This window comes from Gavia stellata, chromosome 22 (genome assembly GCF_030936135.1).
Source record: "Gavia stellata isolate bGavSte3 chromosome 22, bGavSte3.hap2, whole genome shotgun sequence".
Lineage (NCBI taxonomy): Eukaryota > Metazoa > Chordata > Aves > Gaviiformes > Gaviidae > Gavia > Gavia stellata.
Genome location: NC_082615.1, coordinates 4,224,457 through 4,243,455, shown reverse-complemented (window position 1 = coordinate 4,243,455; position 18,999 = coordinate 4,224,457). Strand labels below are relative to the sequence as shown.

Genomic DNA, 18,999 nt, shown 5'->3' with positions numbered 1-18,999 from the left:
ACTCAGCCCTAGGAAGGAGCAGGTGCCTTGTGTTGCTCAGCAGTGGCCTCTCACAGGACAAAGGAGCAGCACTGCCACGCATTTTTCAGGGGAGGAAAGATGTTGACTCTGTTCCTGATCCTGCAGGGATGGGACTTCCTATGGCTCTTGAGCGTGCAAGTTTGTTGCAACACAAGAGTTTCTTCCCAACTGAGACATATTACTGGATCCAGATGGCATTTTAAACACCAGGAATCTTTGTCAAACAACGCAACTTTCAAAGAAAAAGCTGTTTAACCACTAAAGGGATATTTTAATGTATTTTTGGAAAATCAATATCCATAGCTAAAAGTATCAATTAACAATCCAGCACTTCAGCAATAGGCTACCACATAAATAGTTTTCAGCATAAATAAATACAATTAAATTGCACAGTTTACATGTTACTGGACTATATATAGAATTTTCCACATTACAGGCAAAACCCAACCTATATGCTCTGCTGCACTAAGGGATAAACTTACTGGCCTGCCTCACTCAAGGTTGTGCTCATCAGCTGCTGATTACAGCTCCTAGCGAAAAACACAGCCTGCACCCGCTCTGTTCTAAAGAGCATGCACTAGCCATATGCAAAATCATCGTTCACTTTAACATATTACTACTAAACAGGTGAAGGGTTTCTGTTTACCCAGTGTTTTGGGCAGGTATCATTTGCTGTGCTGATGGTTGGCTATACAGATGAGGGGATTGTTTTTGTATACACAGTGGGATGTCAAGCAGAACATAACTTGAATTAAAGTAATTCCTTGTTCAGGGGCCAAACAATGATTCTTCTCTTGTCATATTCTCATTGCTCCCTGTTTCTCACTCCTAGCAGATCACTCTGCATGAAACAGTACTCCAACTACAGTGTCCTCAACATTTGTATTTGGCAAGGAGGTGCAAACCACCTACCGCTACAACAAGCAATTCTGGCTACAATTTTTGCAGCTCCACCATTAGTAACGGTGAGGAGCATCTGTAAGGATGAAGATAGCGATCAGCAATTTTTGGAGGACTTCTAATCAAAGAGTGGCCCTCTGTGCAATTCTGTAACTAGTTAACACCTGGTGAGAGATCATGTTGTAGCCGTGGGATGACCAACAGTAACTACTGCAGAACTTCAGGCTGACAACAGTCTTTTTTTGGTCACTTGGACAGAACTTACCATTAGGCTGTATAGGCATAAACACAATATGCCTTTTGCTGCTAAACCTAATACAGGAGACTGATTCTGTGGCAGAATCAATCTGTCCCAACTTCCTCATCCATCTTTTTTCCCTCCATTCAGCCTTCTCTCAGTCATCTTTGACATGTACACTTCCCTTGTCCTCTTCCAGCTGACAGGCACTCTAGTAGAGGTGTAAGATCCGTGTGAGCAAAACCAGTGGAGATTCAGCCTATGCAGAGCAGTCTAATGAGTGAAAATGGGAAATCTGACACTGAATCTTTTATATTTCAAGAATACATGCATTTGTAACAAAAAGCAATGACAAACAAAACAAGGAAAGTAAATCTATCCACACATGAAAAAACCTTTCAGGTTTGGAAAAGCTTAGCCCTTCCTCTTGATCAGAGGCATCAAGAAAAAATGGGCTATAACTTGGTACACTTTTTGCAAACCAGACAGCAACATCAGGGTAATTGTTGGACAGAATAAGCCAAATTGCTTTAATTCCTCAGAGGATCCTAAAATGGACAGAATGAATCAAAAAAAGGCAGTAACTTCGGTTCCATACTAACCTGTTTCTTACAGGATTTTGGAAAGAGTTTGTTTCCTTGCTGTCTTTTAAACTAACTAATTTCACACTGCACATTTTAGAACATTTATTAAAAAAGAAAAACATTTTGGTATTAACATTATGCTAGAATTGCATAAAAAGTAGATCAAATGGTATATTTTGCAACAGGAAAAAAAATTCTACACTCAGAGTCATTTAGCAACAAGGCAGAGATATTGAGTAAAAAATCAAAGTACTTCCCCCCCCCCCCCAAATACGTATGCCAACAGCATTTCCTCAAAGTCTTGAGCTAAATCTTGGACTTACAGAAATAACACATACAGAGGGGTTGGTTGCATGGAAGTGAACACAAAAGACACCCTATTTTAAAGGAAATACTCCTGCCTCAGAAACAAATGCTGTTCTGCCAGGCATTAAACACTCTTACTCTCCAACAAATGCTGTTCGAAGTGTGCTGCTAATAGGGAACAGCTACTAAGCTGCTGGAAGCTAAAACAAAATAAGAAAATGCAGCTCTTCTCCAATTTAAACATAAAGATGAAAAAAATTAGGAACTGAAGTAATTTATCAAGAATTATCCATCCTTTGGTCTTTCCCTAAAGACAAGTTTTGTACTAAATGTCAATTGTATTTTTCTTTTGTAATGAACAACTTCTCATTGAAATTACTTATTTCAAGGAGAAATTATCATTAATTGAAAATACTCCTTAGTTTAACTTCCTTTAGGATAGTCACCAGAGGTACACAAGCAGACTAACCACAAGCCAACTCCATATTAAACAGCTATTAATAACCTCTCTTCAGGATTATCCCAGATATTCTTAAGTCTCGCTTTCTGCAGATCTGTCACTTCATTTTCTGGCTCCCATCCAAATCATGTCTTCACATCATTTTGCCTTGATTATAAGACCTGAAGCCTGTAACATTTACTTCATTGTTTGGGAAATAACAGGTGGGAGGAAATTCCAAAAGATTGCTTTCATCCAAGTGTATTGGCACAGAGAAATTCAGTTAAAGAAAGCTGATGGGGAAGTCAAATGGAAGGGAGGTGGTAAATTTTAAATGATACTTAATAACAGCCTAGCAAAAAATGTCATTAGACATGGGGTATGGGATGAATTTTCAAATAGCTTAGAAAGTGTAATTAATCATTGGCTCCACCACTTTTTCTTTCCTTTTTAGATCAAATACTGATCTCTGTTCAGCCTTAACTATCCAAGCCAAAAACATCAATGCCTGTGATTTACCCAGATTTTTCCCCAGAGCACCTTGATAGTTATTTGACAGACTGGCCATATTTTAATTCATGTTCCAAAAAACCAAATTCCTACTTAGCCTTTTACCTTTCAGGTGTTATTGTAACTGCTTGCCTTTCTGGAGGGAATGACATTTGTGTGCTCTGGCAGAGGAAAATGGAAAAATGCATTAGTTAGAGTCTAATAGCCTACAAAGTTATCTCAGAACTTTGCAGCATGTGCTACAGTCTCCTATGCACCAAAGGATATTTTGACACCTCCTCAATTCGTGTTTTTTGTGGCCTTTTATCCCAAAAATAGATCACAACTGAGCTCCAGACACTTTGTTTGGAGCCACAGTTTGTATTCAGAAAGGCCAGTGGCTTATAATATGCTATTCCATCTGGGGGTTATTAAGAATAATTTCCCCCTGTTTACACTTTGAGATTAGTTTAGAACTTTAAGGCTGTCATTCCATTTTTAATTTTCATACACTTAAAAAGGAGGGTTAAATACAGAGGTGACAGGAAATTTGGGACCAAGTTGTGGTAAAACTCTAGAGAAAGAAACAAGTGTGGCATATTACAGTTGTGATGTCAAGGATAATACTGCTTGAATAAAGCCAAGACTATACAATTTGTCACATTCGCATGGAGTGGAGCCTGCAAGTTAGCAATGCTCATTTATACAGTTCTTAATATACTCAAGATTTCTTTGAGCATGTACGTAAAACAACAAACTAGTTGTTTAAGCTTAGTGCTATTACACAGAAGTGACTAGAACAAGAGGACAACATGCCGCAAGAGACAAATAATGTGCCTTCCCAGTGATCTCCATTCGGACATTAATAGCAAATAAAATCTGTTGTCCACGCGAAGAATACATTTTGGTAGAAGTACACAAGGTCCGTCGGCTACAACTGCTAAATGTTGGTTTTGTATGCAAACTGAAGCGCACTGTCAAACACACAAAGCAATAACTTTGCCTAGCTAATAACAAACACCACGTCTACCACTGTGCATGACTAAGTTCCCTACTTTAACATGATATAGCTTTGAAATCAGCTTTTCATATTATACAAGACCATGCACATTTTTTTCCTCAGCATAACTTTTTGTGATGCTTTTGGACATAGTTACGACTTTTAAACACTGATGTTAGCTGTTAGAAGACACCAAAAAGTATAGGAGCAAACCCAATCATGCGGATAACGTCACACATTAATTTTCAAGTGTGAGTTCTGAAGGGTTTAGTAAAGTCCTGCCACTTCTTTCAATAGGGAAGTACTGCACTCTTTATTCGAATCAGCTGGATAACAGGAAGATTATTTCCCTTTAATTTCCTAAAAAATTAAGTCAGAAATATGGTTCACGTGACTCTCCTCCTAGCAGTGGATACTACTTAAAATGTTACTTTATAGGCTTGTGACCATTTCTATTGTATTATCTTAGACTCAGCACACCATTAGAGCTTGCTAAAATCAACTACTTTAAAGTACTTCTGCTTTAATTACCTAGTATCAAAGGTTGCATAAATAACACCTCTACCATTTTAGTTATTTAGTGCATAAAGCAAACCTGTCAGGTTCTTAGCCACCAATTATGAAGATACTATTTAGGATTTTGCTTGAACATTACCACAGTGATTACATAAAAGGAATACATTTCCAACAATTGCAGATCTTGACCAGAAAGAAATACTTATTTCTAAAAACATTTTGTAAGTATTTTAAAAAAATCTGTTTCACATAAAGCCTGGATGGATAGAGAGTACATGCATACCTACCTGTAATAATAAAAAATTACATCATAACTTATATATTTATATTCTATCAGTCCACCCATACTATTAACATAAACATCAAATCACAATTTCTTCCATGGAAGAATTATCTTCCATTTGTTCTAAGCACTGAAATATGAAGAACAGGTGTTTGGCTTTAATTCCAAATGAGAAATGCAGCTTTTTGGCATGGAAACAGTTTAGCAAATGGAGAAGGCTGAAATGTGGAGATTTGCTGGCCTGTTTCTGTGTTTACTTGCAGCAATATGACACTTAAAGGACGCACTGCTAAATACTAACCCAAAAATGGAGATGGAAGTGATCAAATTAACATAGACAGATCATGGGTCAGGTCAGAACATACACGCACATGGGTAAGATCCTTAAGAATACTCAGTACTAGTTTATAACAGCTCTATTGATACACAGAGAAAATCTTTCTTTGTCTCAAAGGAATTCTTTTCAAATGACAATTAATGAGTGAGATCAATGCTAAACACTTTACAGTGCTGAATGCTAAAAAATTTAGGACTTGATTTTGTGTTCTCTAAACCCACATAAGCAATGAAGTCAAACCTTTGTCCCATCTTCATTGCTTTGTTCAGATCTGTCATCACCCTTGTTCATAGGGTATTTTTTTGAAGGTCCTCTGTATCAGCCAGAGTTTGAGATTTGACATGTTGGACACTTCACATTAGGGACAAACAAAAAGTTTAACTTATCACTGATAGTTTTTAAAACTAGAAGGACGTATCATGCACTGTGGCTGAAAAATCATTAGGATTAAGATTGTCAGCATATTACATCTGAATAACCAGTGGCATAGTCCCTACACAATTATATATATAAAGCAAAACAAAACAAAAAAAACCCCAAACAAAAAAACCCCAGAACAACAACAAAAAAAAAACCCACCAAAAAAACAAAACTAAAAGCTAAAAGCACAGAACAATAGTCTGTTTAACTTAACCTCTTGAACTTTATCCTTAGGCTTGCTGTTCTATTGTTGTTATTTTGTTTTAGCTTGGTTAACTTCTTGAGCATTGTTAGTAAGCTCAAAAAAGAAAGCAAGTCAAACATTCTTCAGAGAATGAAAATACAATGATAAGGAATGACAATAAAAAAAGAAATAAAGAGCATGGGTCAACGAATGTAGATTTTATTGGGAGCCAGGCACCACTGCCAGCTCTTCCACTCACATGACATGTAATTAAGGGCAAATCTTTTCACCGCTCTGAACAATTCTGTTCTCTGTCCGCTGCCTCCTTAAATTATAACTTTGTTGGCAACCCAAAGAATAATATTTGTATATCCTCATAAATACATATACATGTATGTGTATGTCTGTATATATATATACACACTGCACGGCACAGGAGGGCTCCATTTAGAGGCTATAAAAAGAATAATAATCATAATATGTTGTAGTTTAGATAATAAAATAGGAAATAGCCTTAGCAGATTTTTTTTAGAGTACTATTAAATGAAGGCTTTCCAAAAAAAAATTCAGAACCACCCATTCTTGCCCTAAAATCTCACCAAAACCACTGGAAGCAAAACCCCTCAGGTCCAAACCACACAGAATGGCTCCAAATGTGTCTGAATTAGATCTATGTGCCAACATATTTCTACTCCTACCACAATAAATACTGCCAATAGACATCCCTGGATTTTATTCCGTCAACATGCTGATGAGCCTAAAGCAACCAAATTGTACCCATACAAGAAATCTATAAAGAAAAAGAACAGCTAACTGTCAGTGGAGGAGCACACCTCAGATAACAGTCATTTAATTTGTAACCTCTCAGTCCTGATCCTTGAGTAAAGGCTACTTAACATCTTCCAAGGACAAGCCTGAGAACTAAGATTGACAAGTGGATATGAGAGAAGTGGATAAATAAGATTTAATGATAGCAGTTTTATGGCACATTGTGACCTCCCCTCCTCCCTTCTTTCTTCATCTTAGGGATATAAATCTTTCCCCTTAGGAGAATGTATTACCATCTCTTTGCCATCCTGCACCTGTCTTCCTTCCAATCTCTTTCACCAAATCTACCGTACCTTTCAGAGATGGTTCATAATGAAACTATGAGCTGACTTTTGTTTAGCTTTCAGATCTGCTGCATCTATTTCAAGGACTGAAGAGGAGCTTGAGTGTCTGAACCCTTCTTCAATTTTTCCAGGTATGCTGACATATCTAACAAACGTGTCAAATTTATCTACAAACCCCATCTCAGTTATGTCCTTCAATTACTAGAGTTACCCCAAAACAACTGTACTTGTTTAACGACCTTTTTTTTTTAAAAAAAACAGGTATATGATACGACCCAGATTTTTTTTAGACCCCAGTTTTTATCTATACCCCTTTTGCCTAGTGTTTCTTAATAACAGGTTTAGTGCTTTCAGAGGCTGTTAGACAAAGAGATGGTTCCTGGACTACACATCATCTGTAGCACTCACCTTTCCACCCTCGTCAAATTTTCCCACGTGAAAAAACCATTCTCGAGAACAGAACCAGGTTGGCATGATCACAGTAGGTCCATGGGAGGTAAACACCTAGGAAAACGGTGAAAAAGAACAGTCTTAATTAATAGAATGCCAAAACCAGCATCTGTTGGGTAGACCCTACACATTCACCTGACATCCTGCAAATACTTATGCTTATACTTAACCTTCAGCAATTTTCAGCACTGAGAAATGCAAGTGCTTAAAATTTAGCATGTGCTTAGTGTTTAATTTGCTATGTGTAACAGCACCTTTGAGGTATCACAGCTCAACAAATTTATCTACTTCCTGCTTCATATGCCATAATCTTCTAAGTTGCAACACATGCAGAGTACTCAAACTTTATTTCAAATTTAGAGATGTACACTGGAAATGACACATCGATGAATAATGGTGATGTTGATACTGAAGGGAATTAATTGAAAAGAATCTTTAAGTTCTTAAACTTAACCCTACAATTGTTGTGCATTGATTTTTCCATTATATTCCTTATACATGTCTTAAGTAGGAACTTTCATTGATCTTTTATTTCTGCCAAAGACACTTAAATCTTAATCAAGCTTGGTCAAGTAAGATGCAATTTATTTTAAACACTACCAGAGCACTATGGATTTGCTACCCAGTGGTACCTACCTTAAAAGGTTGTTGGAAAGAAAATGCTTTAGGAACGGAAAAGGGAGTGGCTATTAATATCATGCTCTTGACTAGTGACAGCCAAGAACTATACAAATCAGTCTTTGTAGCCTTAGACAAACTTGTTGTAAACATAACTATGAAATAAACCAGAATCTGGATTACTGAAGGTAAACTGGTTCGTTCTTTTACTACAAGATGAACTACATAGCCAAACAAGAGACTGAACTTGTCAAACAGAATGTGCAACGTTAAGACAGGAGACTGTGCCTGCTTCCAAGAACTACACAGGAAATAAAAAGCACAGCCTGGTTTACAAAGGCAGAAGAAAGAAAATTCACAATTACTGCCAGTCTTCAAACACTAATGAAAATGCTAATCTTATGAGCAGATGATTTCATAACATGCTATAGTGGTAATATTAATATTCCTGTATAGATGAACCTTTTAAACATCAGTGCACGAATGTAAATTTTGTCACGTGCATTAAGCATTTACATTTTAAAGGTGCTCCTCTTGATTTGAACCTGGGATGGAGCTCCTTAAACTCTTCTTATGTCTGGCAACTTCCATTTCCACGGATAAACACAGATTTAAAGCCCAAATTTTACACACTCAGTTCTGTACAGACACTTAGACCAACTCTTCAAGCAAATTAGATTAGAAATCTAATAAAAATTCAACAGGTGATCTACTTCACTTTTCTTATGGCAGGAACAATCTGACCAAACACAGGCATCCACTTCAGGGTGAAACACACTGCATGCTAACTCCAGGAACATAATGATAGAGCTTACACTGTCCGTCAAGGGATCCCAGGGTGACTCATCTCCATATAGACACTTAAATTTTACGCAGTCATATTTAGTCAGAATCATCTTATCACTTAATGGCTGTGACTTAACACATTAGCAGCTTGCTCATAACTGAAATATGCTAGCTTCAGAGGTGCTAAATGTCAAAAACTCCCCCCAGAAGTCAGCGGGAGCTGAAAGAGTCAAAACAATCCCAGAAAACCAGAGCAGACATGATTAGTCAGTACATGGTTATTAACTCCACACTAATTACAAGGGCAATTGAGTATTGCCTGAACCGAACAATGACCAAACAGTAATCCCAAAAGAAAACAACAATAGGGAGAAAAGCTAGGCTAGAATGCATTGCATTGAATCTCATTTCTGAATGAAAGAAAGTCTTCAAAAGAAAGTCTTGAGCCTATTGGAATATGTGAAATGCGTTTGGAGAGGCTAGAATGCCATTTCCTCAGTGCAGCCAGGTTCATCAGAGAACATAAATGCACCTAAACTTAAAGATGTAGCTCAATGTAATTAGTCATGCTCACGTGCAAAGAGCGTACATTCCAAATACCTCAGATAATCTGTGTTCCATTGATGTATATACTTAAGTGAAACCAAACGGAACAAATTTGAAACACTGAGAAAAGAGAAAACATCAAAATGTCACTTATGTTAACACAGATGATGATATGATGATGATTATAGAGTAGACCATCACACACTGCATACACTGATGTCCTTCCTAAATCAAACAGTGCCCTATGGCTCACTATCCATCTCAGAAAAGATACTAGAGGGGAATCACACAGACAAAACTGAGACTGATGATGAGGCGGCTGGATTGCCACGTATGATTTCAGGGTCTTATCCTTCAAGAAAGTCTTTGAACCTGGAACACCAGCTAAGAGTCAATGAATTGGTAAAGAAAAGTTTTTTCTATATGAATATTTGTAATGCGACATCAAAATAAGCTTTAGGAAATTTAAATTTCTGCTGCTGACACAATAGACAAATTCACGCTACCTTGTTCTTTGCTATGCTAACAATAACATTTGTGAAGCTGAAATTCTTTTTGTTAGCTTAGTTTTCAGCTGGATCTGTTCCCTGATCCAACTAACCACAAAACCACTAACGTTACCACAAAGGAGGATGTAGGAAAACGGCACCAAACTCAGAGAGGGCAGCAAGACCATTCTTTTCAGCAGCAGTATAGCTAATCCATCAATAATCTTTAACCTGATAGGGGGAACTGTATGCTCAAAGTCTAGATTTACCGTACATCTATATTAATTTAAGAGCTCTCCTACTCTTCCTGCCTCTGGCTATGCATCCAGTCACTTATAACAGCACTGGCACTCACCTGACCCCGTGGTCAGCCAGATCAGAGCATTACAACAGTAAGAAAGCTATTATTTTCTTCTTTTTTTAGTGTTAGTTTTCTATAGCCTTAGTTCTCTGAATGGGTTCACTGCAAGGTCAGACTAGCAATACTGCTGACATACTGGAGGGGGAAGGAACAAGCTTTGGAGAAGAAAACAAGACCTCCCTTTTTGGTCACTGCCCACAGTTAATCAGTCCAGCTGTAATATAAAACTGCACCCTCTGTCTGAATACACTTAGTGATGGGAGGAGAACTGGCTCAGGAAAAACACTAAACTCCTAACAACTGTATTGAAACACTGCTGCATCTGCCAAACTTTTGAAAGGTACCTTCAAGAGCTTTTGAAATTTCATCTTCAAGGGAAAAAAAAAAAAAACCAACCTCAACCTTCTGCAGTTTGGAAATTCTAGATTTCAGCTTGGTTTAGTCAGATGGGAGTCTCCTCTGGATTTCTTTTTTGCCTACTCTTGTCTCACACACTTGCCAAGGTGTTACAAAATGGTCGAATTGGCTGACTCTCTGATAAAAATCCCAACTTTGCACTTTGTGAGATTGCCACTCAAGATTTTATCCATGAATCTGTTAGACTGCATGGGCTGGAAGAACAGAAACAAAGAGCACATACTAGCCTTAATCTGAAAATCAATCAAAAGCAGAATTTGAATTATGATGCAGCTCTACCCAACAAATGTCCTGTATCATCTTGGAACCTCAATGGGTTTTCACACCTCCTCAAGGAGTTCATTCAGTATATTGGAAAGCAGTCTGGACCTGTGAACCTTTCACACACAGCTGTATTGGAAGAGTAATGCTTAATAATAGTTGTCATTAATTACAGTACACTGTATGCTGTAAAGACTATCTAAATATAATCTAGTTGAATGAAACAAACGTGTTAAAAACTAACTACAGTTTGTAGATGAAGGTATAAAGCTACTCAGGTTTAGAATTCCTGAAGAACACAGTGTTGTCATGACCGAATTGGAACATTGGAACTCATCTTCATCAGTTTCAGGTGATGGAGACAGGCTGCTATTTCAGCATCGTATTTGCTAAATTATTTACAACTTCTATTGTCATCTTGTTTTACTCCAAGGATCAAGTAGCAAGTAATTGAAACTGATTTACTCTGGTTTCTTCTTGCTAACTGTTTGGCTATTGAATTACATTCAACTATTACAGAGATTCTCTGAAAATAAATCTAAAGAATATTAAGAGTTGATAATGTGGCTTTCATTTGTTGTGTTTCAAAGCTGTCAACAGCACATGTAATTCTGGTCCCCATTGATGCTCACTTCAGATCATGTCAGCATTCAATACGAAATTTAAGTTCCAATACTGAGAAAGGCATTCATGTGTTTATAGTAACTCTTCAAGGAAAGTTCTATTTCCTGAACCAGCAAATCAAAATCTAACAGCAATGTGCCAAAAGAATACATGCAGATGTTGAAACAACCTTATCACATTATGTCACACAGAATACAGAAAGGAAACCAGGCAATTCACAAGAGCAACTTATTTAAAATCAAGGGCCCAGACTGCTTTCCCACGTAACAAGCTAATTCCCCAAAATACACTACACATTTAATGCTACTTATGCTTACTTACACAGATCAAGGATGAGAAACAATCTCTCTCCTATGTGATGTTAAATAAAGTTTTCCAATACCCAGGGTCATACATTAACACGTTAGAAGGTGAAAAAGAAAACAAAACAAACAAAAAAAATCACAATGCGGAGGGCCACGATATTTTTGTGAACTGAAGGCAGACCATAGGCTAAAGGACATCACTCCTGACTTAGAGAAAATTATGTGTTAATTACCAGTGCATTAATTCAGCAGTGAATGTACCAGGACCTCGTTACTAAAGATTACCAGGTTTACATCCAGAATCAGGTGTGCGTATTAGTGTGACGGAAGAGGTTACGAATGGTAGGGAAGAGAAGACAAGACTCCTTATCCTACTTCAAAAAAGTATCACGCAAATAAGGTTTTTCAAAAAAAAGAATTACAACAAACTTTACTAAGCTTTAAGGAACCTAAACACCCAATCTGGTATGGATTACATTCAGTTAGTTTATATTGTACTGAACTGTTTAACCCTTTCCTATGCCTATATAAATAATTGCCTGTATCACCTAATCATTGCATGCTTCGACATTAGCTGAAAAGCCCTGCTCTAAAGAAGCTGGGATCTGGCACGATAAAAAGTACGTTTCAGAAATAAAACATGCCATGACTCTCCATACTGAAAGGTTGACACAGTAATTCTGGTACAGGCTTGACTAAAAATCAGCATTTCTTAACCTTCACAATCCCCAACTCTGCTTAGCAACAAAACTAATCAAAAAGAATTCAAGAGTCTAGAGAATTGCAAATGCCAGTGAAAGCAGAGAGCATTCAGCACCTCCGAGAAGGTATTCCAGTCCTGCTCCTGGCAAAATTATGACCTACAGCTCCCCATGATTTCCTCAGGATTTGAAGCCTTCATGAAGGCTGAAATGTTTCAGTTTGCAGGAAACACAGACTCTTTGCAGGAATGGAACCAATGAGAGCAGCTGTAAGATGATGCTTTCTCAGTTGCTGTATCTGTTTTTCTGTCTAGTGTTTCCTACCACTGTTTGAAGGAACCTATATTGTTTATTTTCTGTAACAACTAACTAGATTATACAGCTAGTTCCCTTTTCAGTACATAACTGCAGAGCAGGGGTACTGCACTGCAGAGATGTTCTCTTACACCTCTGAGTACAATCCCTTCCAACATTTCAAAACTTCATTGAGATTCAAATTAAGATACTACTAAAAAAAAGTGTTATAAAAGGGTTATAAAAGTTAAGTAATTATCTCTCGCTCTCTCTTTGGTTAATCTTCCATACAAATACAGTCCAATGATCAAATCTGTGTACAAGCTGTAGTAATAATAATTTAAGTTTGATACTTTTACCTACACAGCCACTGTATGATTGACAGTTAGCTTTTTTGAAATACATGCAAAATGTCTTAAGCCTATTCAAAGGTGCAGCCAGTCAATAGCATAGTATAGAATACCTACATAACAAAGTATTACATGATTTCATGGAGTGCCAGGAATATATATAAATATTTTTAAAAATAATAGACTCTGTAGTCAAAGTTACTACTTATTAATTACATAGGTTAAATAATAACACTTGAAAGCGTTCACTTTCATACATAGACTGTTCTCCTGAAAGCCTAGAAGGTTAACCAAGACATAATGTTATTACATGAAAAGCTGGTGTTTGCTTTTTTGTTTTATCTTTTCATGCAGACTGGGGAAAAAAAAAAGTTCATTAAAACATTTATGGTATATTTTAATACTTTCTAAAGCATACCTAAATCTTGAGGGACATAATGCATGAATCTCTTGTACAAATCCCTGCTCCCCACTTCCCTACATCCCAACACTTCCAGTCCTCATGATGTAGGCAGAGGACAGTAATGGGAGGGAAGCTGGGAGAGCAGTAGACCTGGGAGAAAAAAGTTGAATTTGTTTGAACTGCCGTATCAGACTCCCTTGTCCCTCACAGTTTGTTACCTCCCTAGTGCTTTTCACCAGGCCATTCACTTTAAGAAAAACACGATAGTCCTTTTTATAGCTATTTGACCATTGTACCAAAACATAAAATTCTATATAAATGGTATTCCCTATATTAGATAAAATTTTAATATCAAATCTCTACACTGTTGGATGTGAAACCACCATCCGAAATGAATAAGAGAGGGTGTGTATGGCATCACCTCCTCCTGACATCTCTGGCAACAACAGAGTGCCACAAAGAACGAAATGCAGAGTAAAGACTTCTTACATCAGGCTGCACTCTGTCTACCTTTTTTTCTTTTTTCAAATCTGCTGCTGAAAGGAAATCTGTTTACAAATTTTCCAAAGGTAAATATATTTAACTTTGGGTTTATAGCCTAATACATATGTATTGAATTAGCTGTGGTTTTGCTTTATGTGAGCTAGCCCATGCCAGCCTCATTGTGCTGGATAATTGAGAGCTGACTATACTGCTGAATATCTCTTTTTTCGTAGCTGAATGCTCCTAGTAAAACCCAATAGCAAGCACCATTCTTCTAGTCTTTTCAGAGCTTTTATCTACTAATGACGATGAATTAACCTACTGCTGAAACCAAAAGAATAGATGCATGCAAAGGGAATAGCCTGTATGATTTTAGCATGTCTTACATCTTTTTTTCTTGTCTGTAAGCTGCTAAAAGTGGTCTTTGTAACATCCATGCCTTAACAAGTCTCTCTAATTCTTGGAGAGTTTCCAGTATTTAGAGAGTCAAGTATTTACAATGGAAGAATTACTCCATCCAGTAAAATGAAGCATTCTGTACCAAGAGGTTGTCTACTTGGCTTGCTGTTTATGCTGAGCTTCTACCACGAAAGAAAGAAAACAATATGCTTGAAGTCTTATTAGCAGATACTAAATTGTGGTTAGAACAAACAAGAAATCTGCTAAGAAGCAACAGTGACCAGCGCTCATGTAATAAGTCTTAAAAATGATCTTTCCATTTGACTTTTGGACATGTGCTTTAATATTTTCGCAAGATGAAGACTGAATAGGTCTTTTAGATTGTAAGGCAGTACCCAAATGATGGTAACATAACTGAAATAGTCTAAGTTATTACAACAAAATATATATTCACACAGCGATTTTCATCTCAAAGATCTTTGAAAAACAAAAGATGACAAATGTCCTTTTTGCAGTGATAGGACAATTCTACTCTTACAGAGAGTTATAAAATCTGTAGGGTTCAGAAGATTATTTGAAAGTAAGTATTATTCATTTTCTGTGTATAAAAACATCAGCTATGTTTGTAACTTATCAAGCAATATTTAATAGATAACAACATATACAGCATGAAGATAATCATGCTAGCCCTGCAATGGTCTGGAAAATCCTCTTTTCTTTGGATTCATGCTGTTATCTCCCAGGAACATCCATCTCCTGCTTCAGAGGTAAGAAGTGCCAGCTCCGGGGAAGTATATGCTGCTGTTGGCTGAGCATTTACTAATCTTTTCCTTTCCTACCCATCTTCCTGATGACTGCTCCTCCAATTTCATCTCCCTACATGGTGTGTAGCCAAAAAAAAAAAAAAAAAAGACTATCCTGCCTTTTAAAGTGGATTATGCTATGTCCACAATTAACAAAGCAATCAGTTGTTTGCTTCTCTCAAACTTGCTAGTAAAGAGGAAAACAAATTCACAGAAAAAGCAACACATTAAACTTTCCCACATACCACCTTCTAAAATTAATGTTCAGTTGATATGTGAATAAAACTCCTAGCAAATCTCCACTTCAGCGGATTTTAAAATGCAGGTATTTTGAGAGAGAAACATGAAATATTTTTGAGTGTTCAGGTTTATCCAAAAGCATAACATATCCTACCTACTAACGTTCACCGATTCTTCTTTTCAAATGAATGTTCATGTTACAGAAGTTGCATGGAATTTGGAAGGGGGGGGACATATGAACCTCAGTTAAATGAAAGAAATACAAGCATTTTCTAAATAAGCATAGAATTGTAGGTAAGGAGATAACTTTTGAATTTGAAAAGTTCAGCTGTGTGCTAATGCACATGCAAAATAGCCACAGGAGAAATATTAAATATTCACGCAAGCTTGCTGTATTTATTTCAATACAAATGGTATTTCTTTTGGGTGTGTTATTTCCCCTATAGGCTTTTAACATTTAGAGTAGGTGAAAAGAGAAAAATTAGATCAGATCATAGACTACAGATTCTGATTATTTGGTTAACAGCTGCAATAGTAGAATGTTTTCTTTAGGAAATCAAAGCAAACTTTACCCTAAATCTCTCCCTCATGTCTTCCATCATATCACAAGTCTTTGGGGGGTATCAAAATACCAAATGCATTCCAGTGCCCCGAGAGTGTTTGATTTGCATTCTGTACCACTTCAACATTGTGAAGGGGGGAACAAAGAAAAGGCAGAAAATAAAAACCAGTTCTTAATTATTTTAGAAAAAGAAATTTCACTGCTACTGCAAGAAACAGTAACACAACATATTTCACAGGGGGGAAAATGAAACTCTTCTCGAGTTTTGTTTTAGATAAATGGCCTAATACTAACCTTCTGCACACACATACGTTTTTGATCACGAAAGGGACCTAATACATGTCAAGAACCCAGTGATCTGTTACAAGACTTTGTTTTTTAACAGTGCAGAAGACAAAACTGGAAAGACCTCAACGAATCCTGAGAATATGCAGAAATAAAAATTAAGTGCCCATCAATTTGTAAAAGTCTGAGAAAAAACAGAGCTGAGAGCACTACAAAGCTTTTCCCTCCTATCTGCATTCTCTTGTTTCAGCCTCCCTAATAACTTGTTGATGGGTTTATACGTGGGATTTGATTTTGTAGGTTCTTTCACTGCCTCCCAGCCAACAATCTGATCAACATTTCCTTTTATTTGTGACTGCCTACTCTGTAACCAAAACTCTTCTAGGCATGGGTAGTTTGAAGGTCATATCACATCTCTAAAATTGGGCTCTAAGTATGCATCACTCCTGACATTTATTCCTGCGTTAAGTTCTGTCTGAACTAGGCATTCCCTGTCACTGGTTTGAATTAGTTACTATTCAGACAGTCATTCATTCAATCTATCCAGCATGTTAAAATATTTTCAAAGTCTCAAGAATTCAATGATAAGAAAGAAGGTAATAAATAGCTTAAGATCTTCCAAGTGGAGGCTGGTATGAATTAGCTTCAGGGCACCTATGCTCCAATTAGAACAATACAAATCAACAATGAAGAGCAAGGATTAGGGCCAGATTCAACCTAAATCAGAGATGTATAAGCAAGTAGCCTAGGCAATATGGGCCCTTCCTACCGTAGAGAATTTCGGCCACGAAGCAACTCAACTCATCTAAGATCTCTGCTGCCATCTCTAATGAATACAGTGGAGCTCCTAGAGAATGAGGCTTCTAAATTCATGAGTTCAGGTAAGCACCTTGAAAGGGGTGAATACCTGCCTAAGCCTCATGTATCCATACATTCCTATAATCAGACTATTATAATCATCCTCAAATTGATTAAATTAATTTCTGTAATAAGAAATCATCTCTAAAACACTGATTCAGTATGCTGTGTGAATCTGATAATAAGCAAAGTGCAGCTAAAATGTTCAAAGAATTAAGAGGAAGTAAATACTGCTACACAAAGATTTTTTACATTTTTTTTTTTTAATACCTTTGTCTTATCCTGTCCTGCAGAAATATTTACACCTAGAAGGATAGTAGACATGTACTATCTGGCAGTCAGCATGTATCATTAGTAAATCCTAATGGCATCATAGAAACATGGCAGCAAAAAGGGTCTTGTTATAATTTCACAGAAAAATTATTAATGACTATCTAAAGGAAGCCAACTAAATCAGAAAAGAAAATGTTGATTTTTCAGCTGCCAAAAAGCTGAAAACCAGTGGCGGAAACAGATGCTAGAATTGTACTTAATGTAATTTAAAATGTGAAAACAGAACAGCAGTTTTGGCTATACTGAAAACCAAATATGGTTATAGCACCAGCTGGGAAGGATCTACTAAGCAGCTCTTGTGATTTATATCTTTGAAAGTTTCATGGGTCACTCAACATAAACACCTTTGTTTGTCACACACATCCTGCTAAAAATGATTACGATTTAAATGAGGTTTCAAATCTCTGAATTACAAATTCTGAAAAAATGTAGTGTAAAACACAAAAGCACAATAACAATGTATCTTGGAAATATTGTGTTTAAAAATATTGAATAATCCTAATTTTCTTCTCATTACTTTGTAAAATTTGGATTAAATCTTTGATAATTTTCCCAAAACTCCATGAAATCGGTAACAGGAACTTTGCACATGCGACTTGTAAAAAAATAAAATAAAATAAAATAAAGTAAAATAAAGTAAAATAAAATAAAATAAAATAAAATAAAATAAAATAAAATAAAATACAGCAATCCAAGAGGAACTTTCAGTAAAGTTTTCTCTATATTTTTTCTAATAATCGTTGATGCAAATTATTATGAAGGTTGGTCCAATCTTTTCTATAGTAAGGGAAGACACCAGTTTGGACATTCCTATAGGGAACAGCAAATCTCTCTGCCACCACGGATGGAGCGTTCAGTGTTACAAACTAAGCAAATGAGGAGTTACACTGCAACGAACAAGTCACAGTGACAAACAACTATAACTTTGAAACTCAAGTACAATGTCAGCATAACAAAAAATTTCAAAAAAGAGCATCAATCAGATCTCCCAGTAAGGCTTTATCTAACTTAGCTTCGTATTAAGCACAATCAATACATCAACAATACTTATTCCTATTTCTTATGAAATATTTACTTCATATTTGTTGCATTAAGACAATATGACTTCTACTATTTTGGCTCTAGACATCCACTGAAATCTATGAGAAATCAAGCTTTTGATAAACAACAAACATGATTTCTAAACCTGAAGCTCTGAGTCCCTGCGCAAGATCCAAAAAAAGCACATTTCTAGAATTAAGGTAGCCCTGCCCTGAAGTATCCCTGAACACATTCGGTTAGAGTTCCTCTTGGCCAACGCAGGCAATTCTGGCTGTTCTGAATCCAGTTCAGAAACACCTACAACCTTCTCTGCATTGCATAAGAAACTCAGCAAATCCAACACTCTGGGAATTAGACTCCCGTGTTTGGTTTAATAATATCCAACATAAGCACTATAACCTCTCTTTGGAAGCAGGGATCTCTGCCCTTTTCCAAACTGCACCACCTCACAAGGAAATCCTGTGTAAAAATAAATTATAGAACCAAAAGGATCCACATATTGCAGTGATAAAGTCTAAGTTCTGAAACCAGCATAACCTCAGAAATAATCTGTTAAATCCTG

The 18,999-nt window shown here is 36.7% G+C and overlaps 1 protein-coding gene across 1 annotated transcript in view; it reads right to left on the bottom strand.

Annotated features, from left to right (window-relative positions):
• The window catches only part of B3GNTL1 (UDP-GlcNAc:betaGal beta-1,3-N-acetylglucosaminyltransferase like 1), a 132,409-nt gene that overhangs the window by 31,023 nt on the left and 82,387 nt on the right, over positions 1-18,999 (bottom strand). The window contains exon 7 of the mRNA XM_059828050.1: positions 7,238-7,333. Coding sequence (XP_059684033.1) covers positions 7,238-7,333 — 96 coding nt within the window. The remainder of the gene's footprint in view (positions 1-7,237; positions 7,334-18,999) is intronic.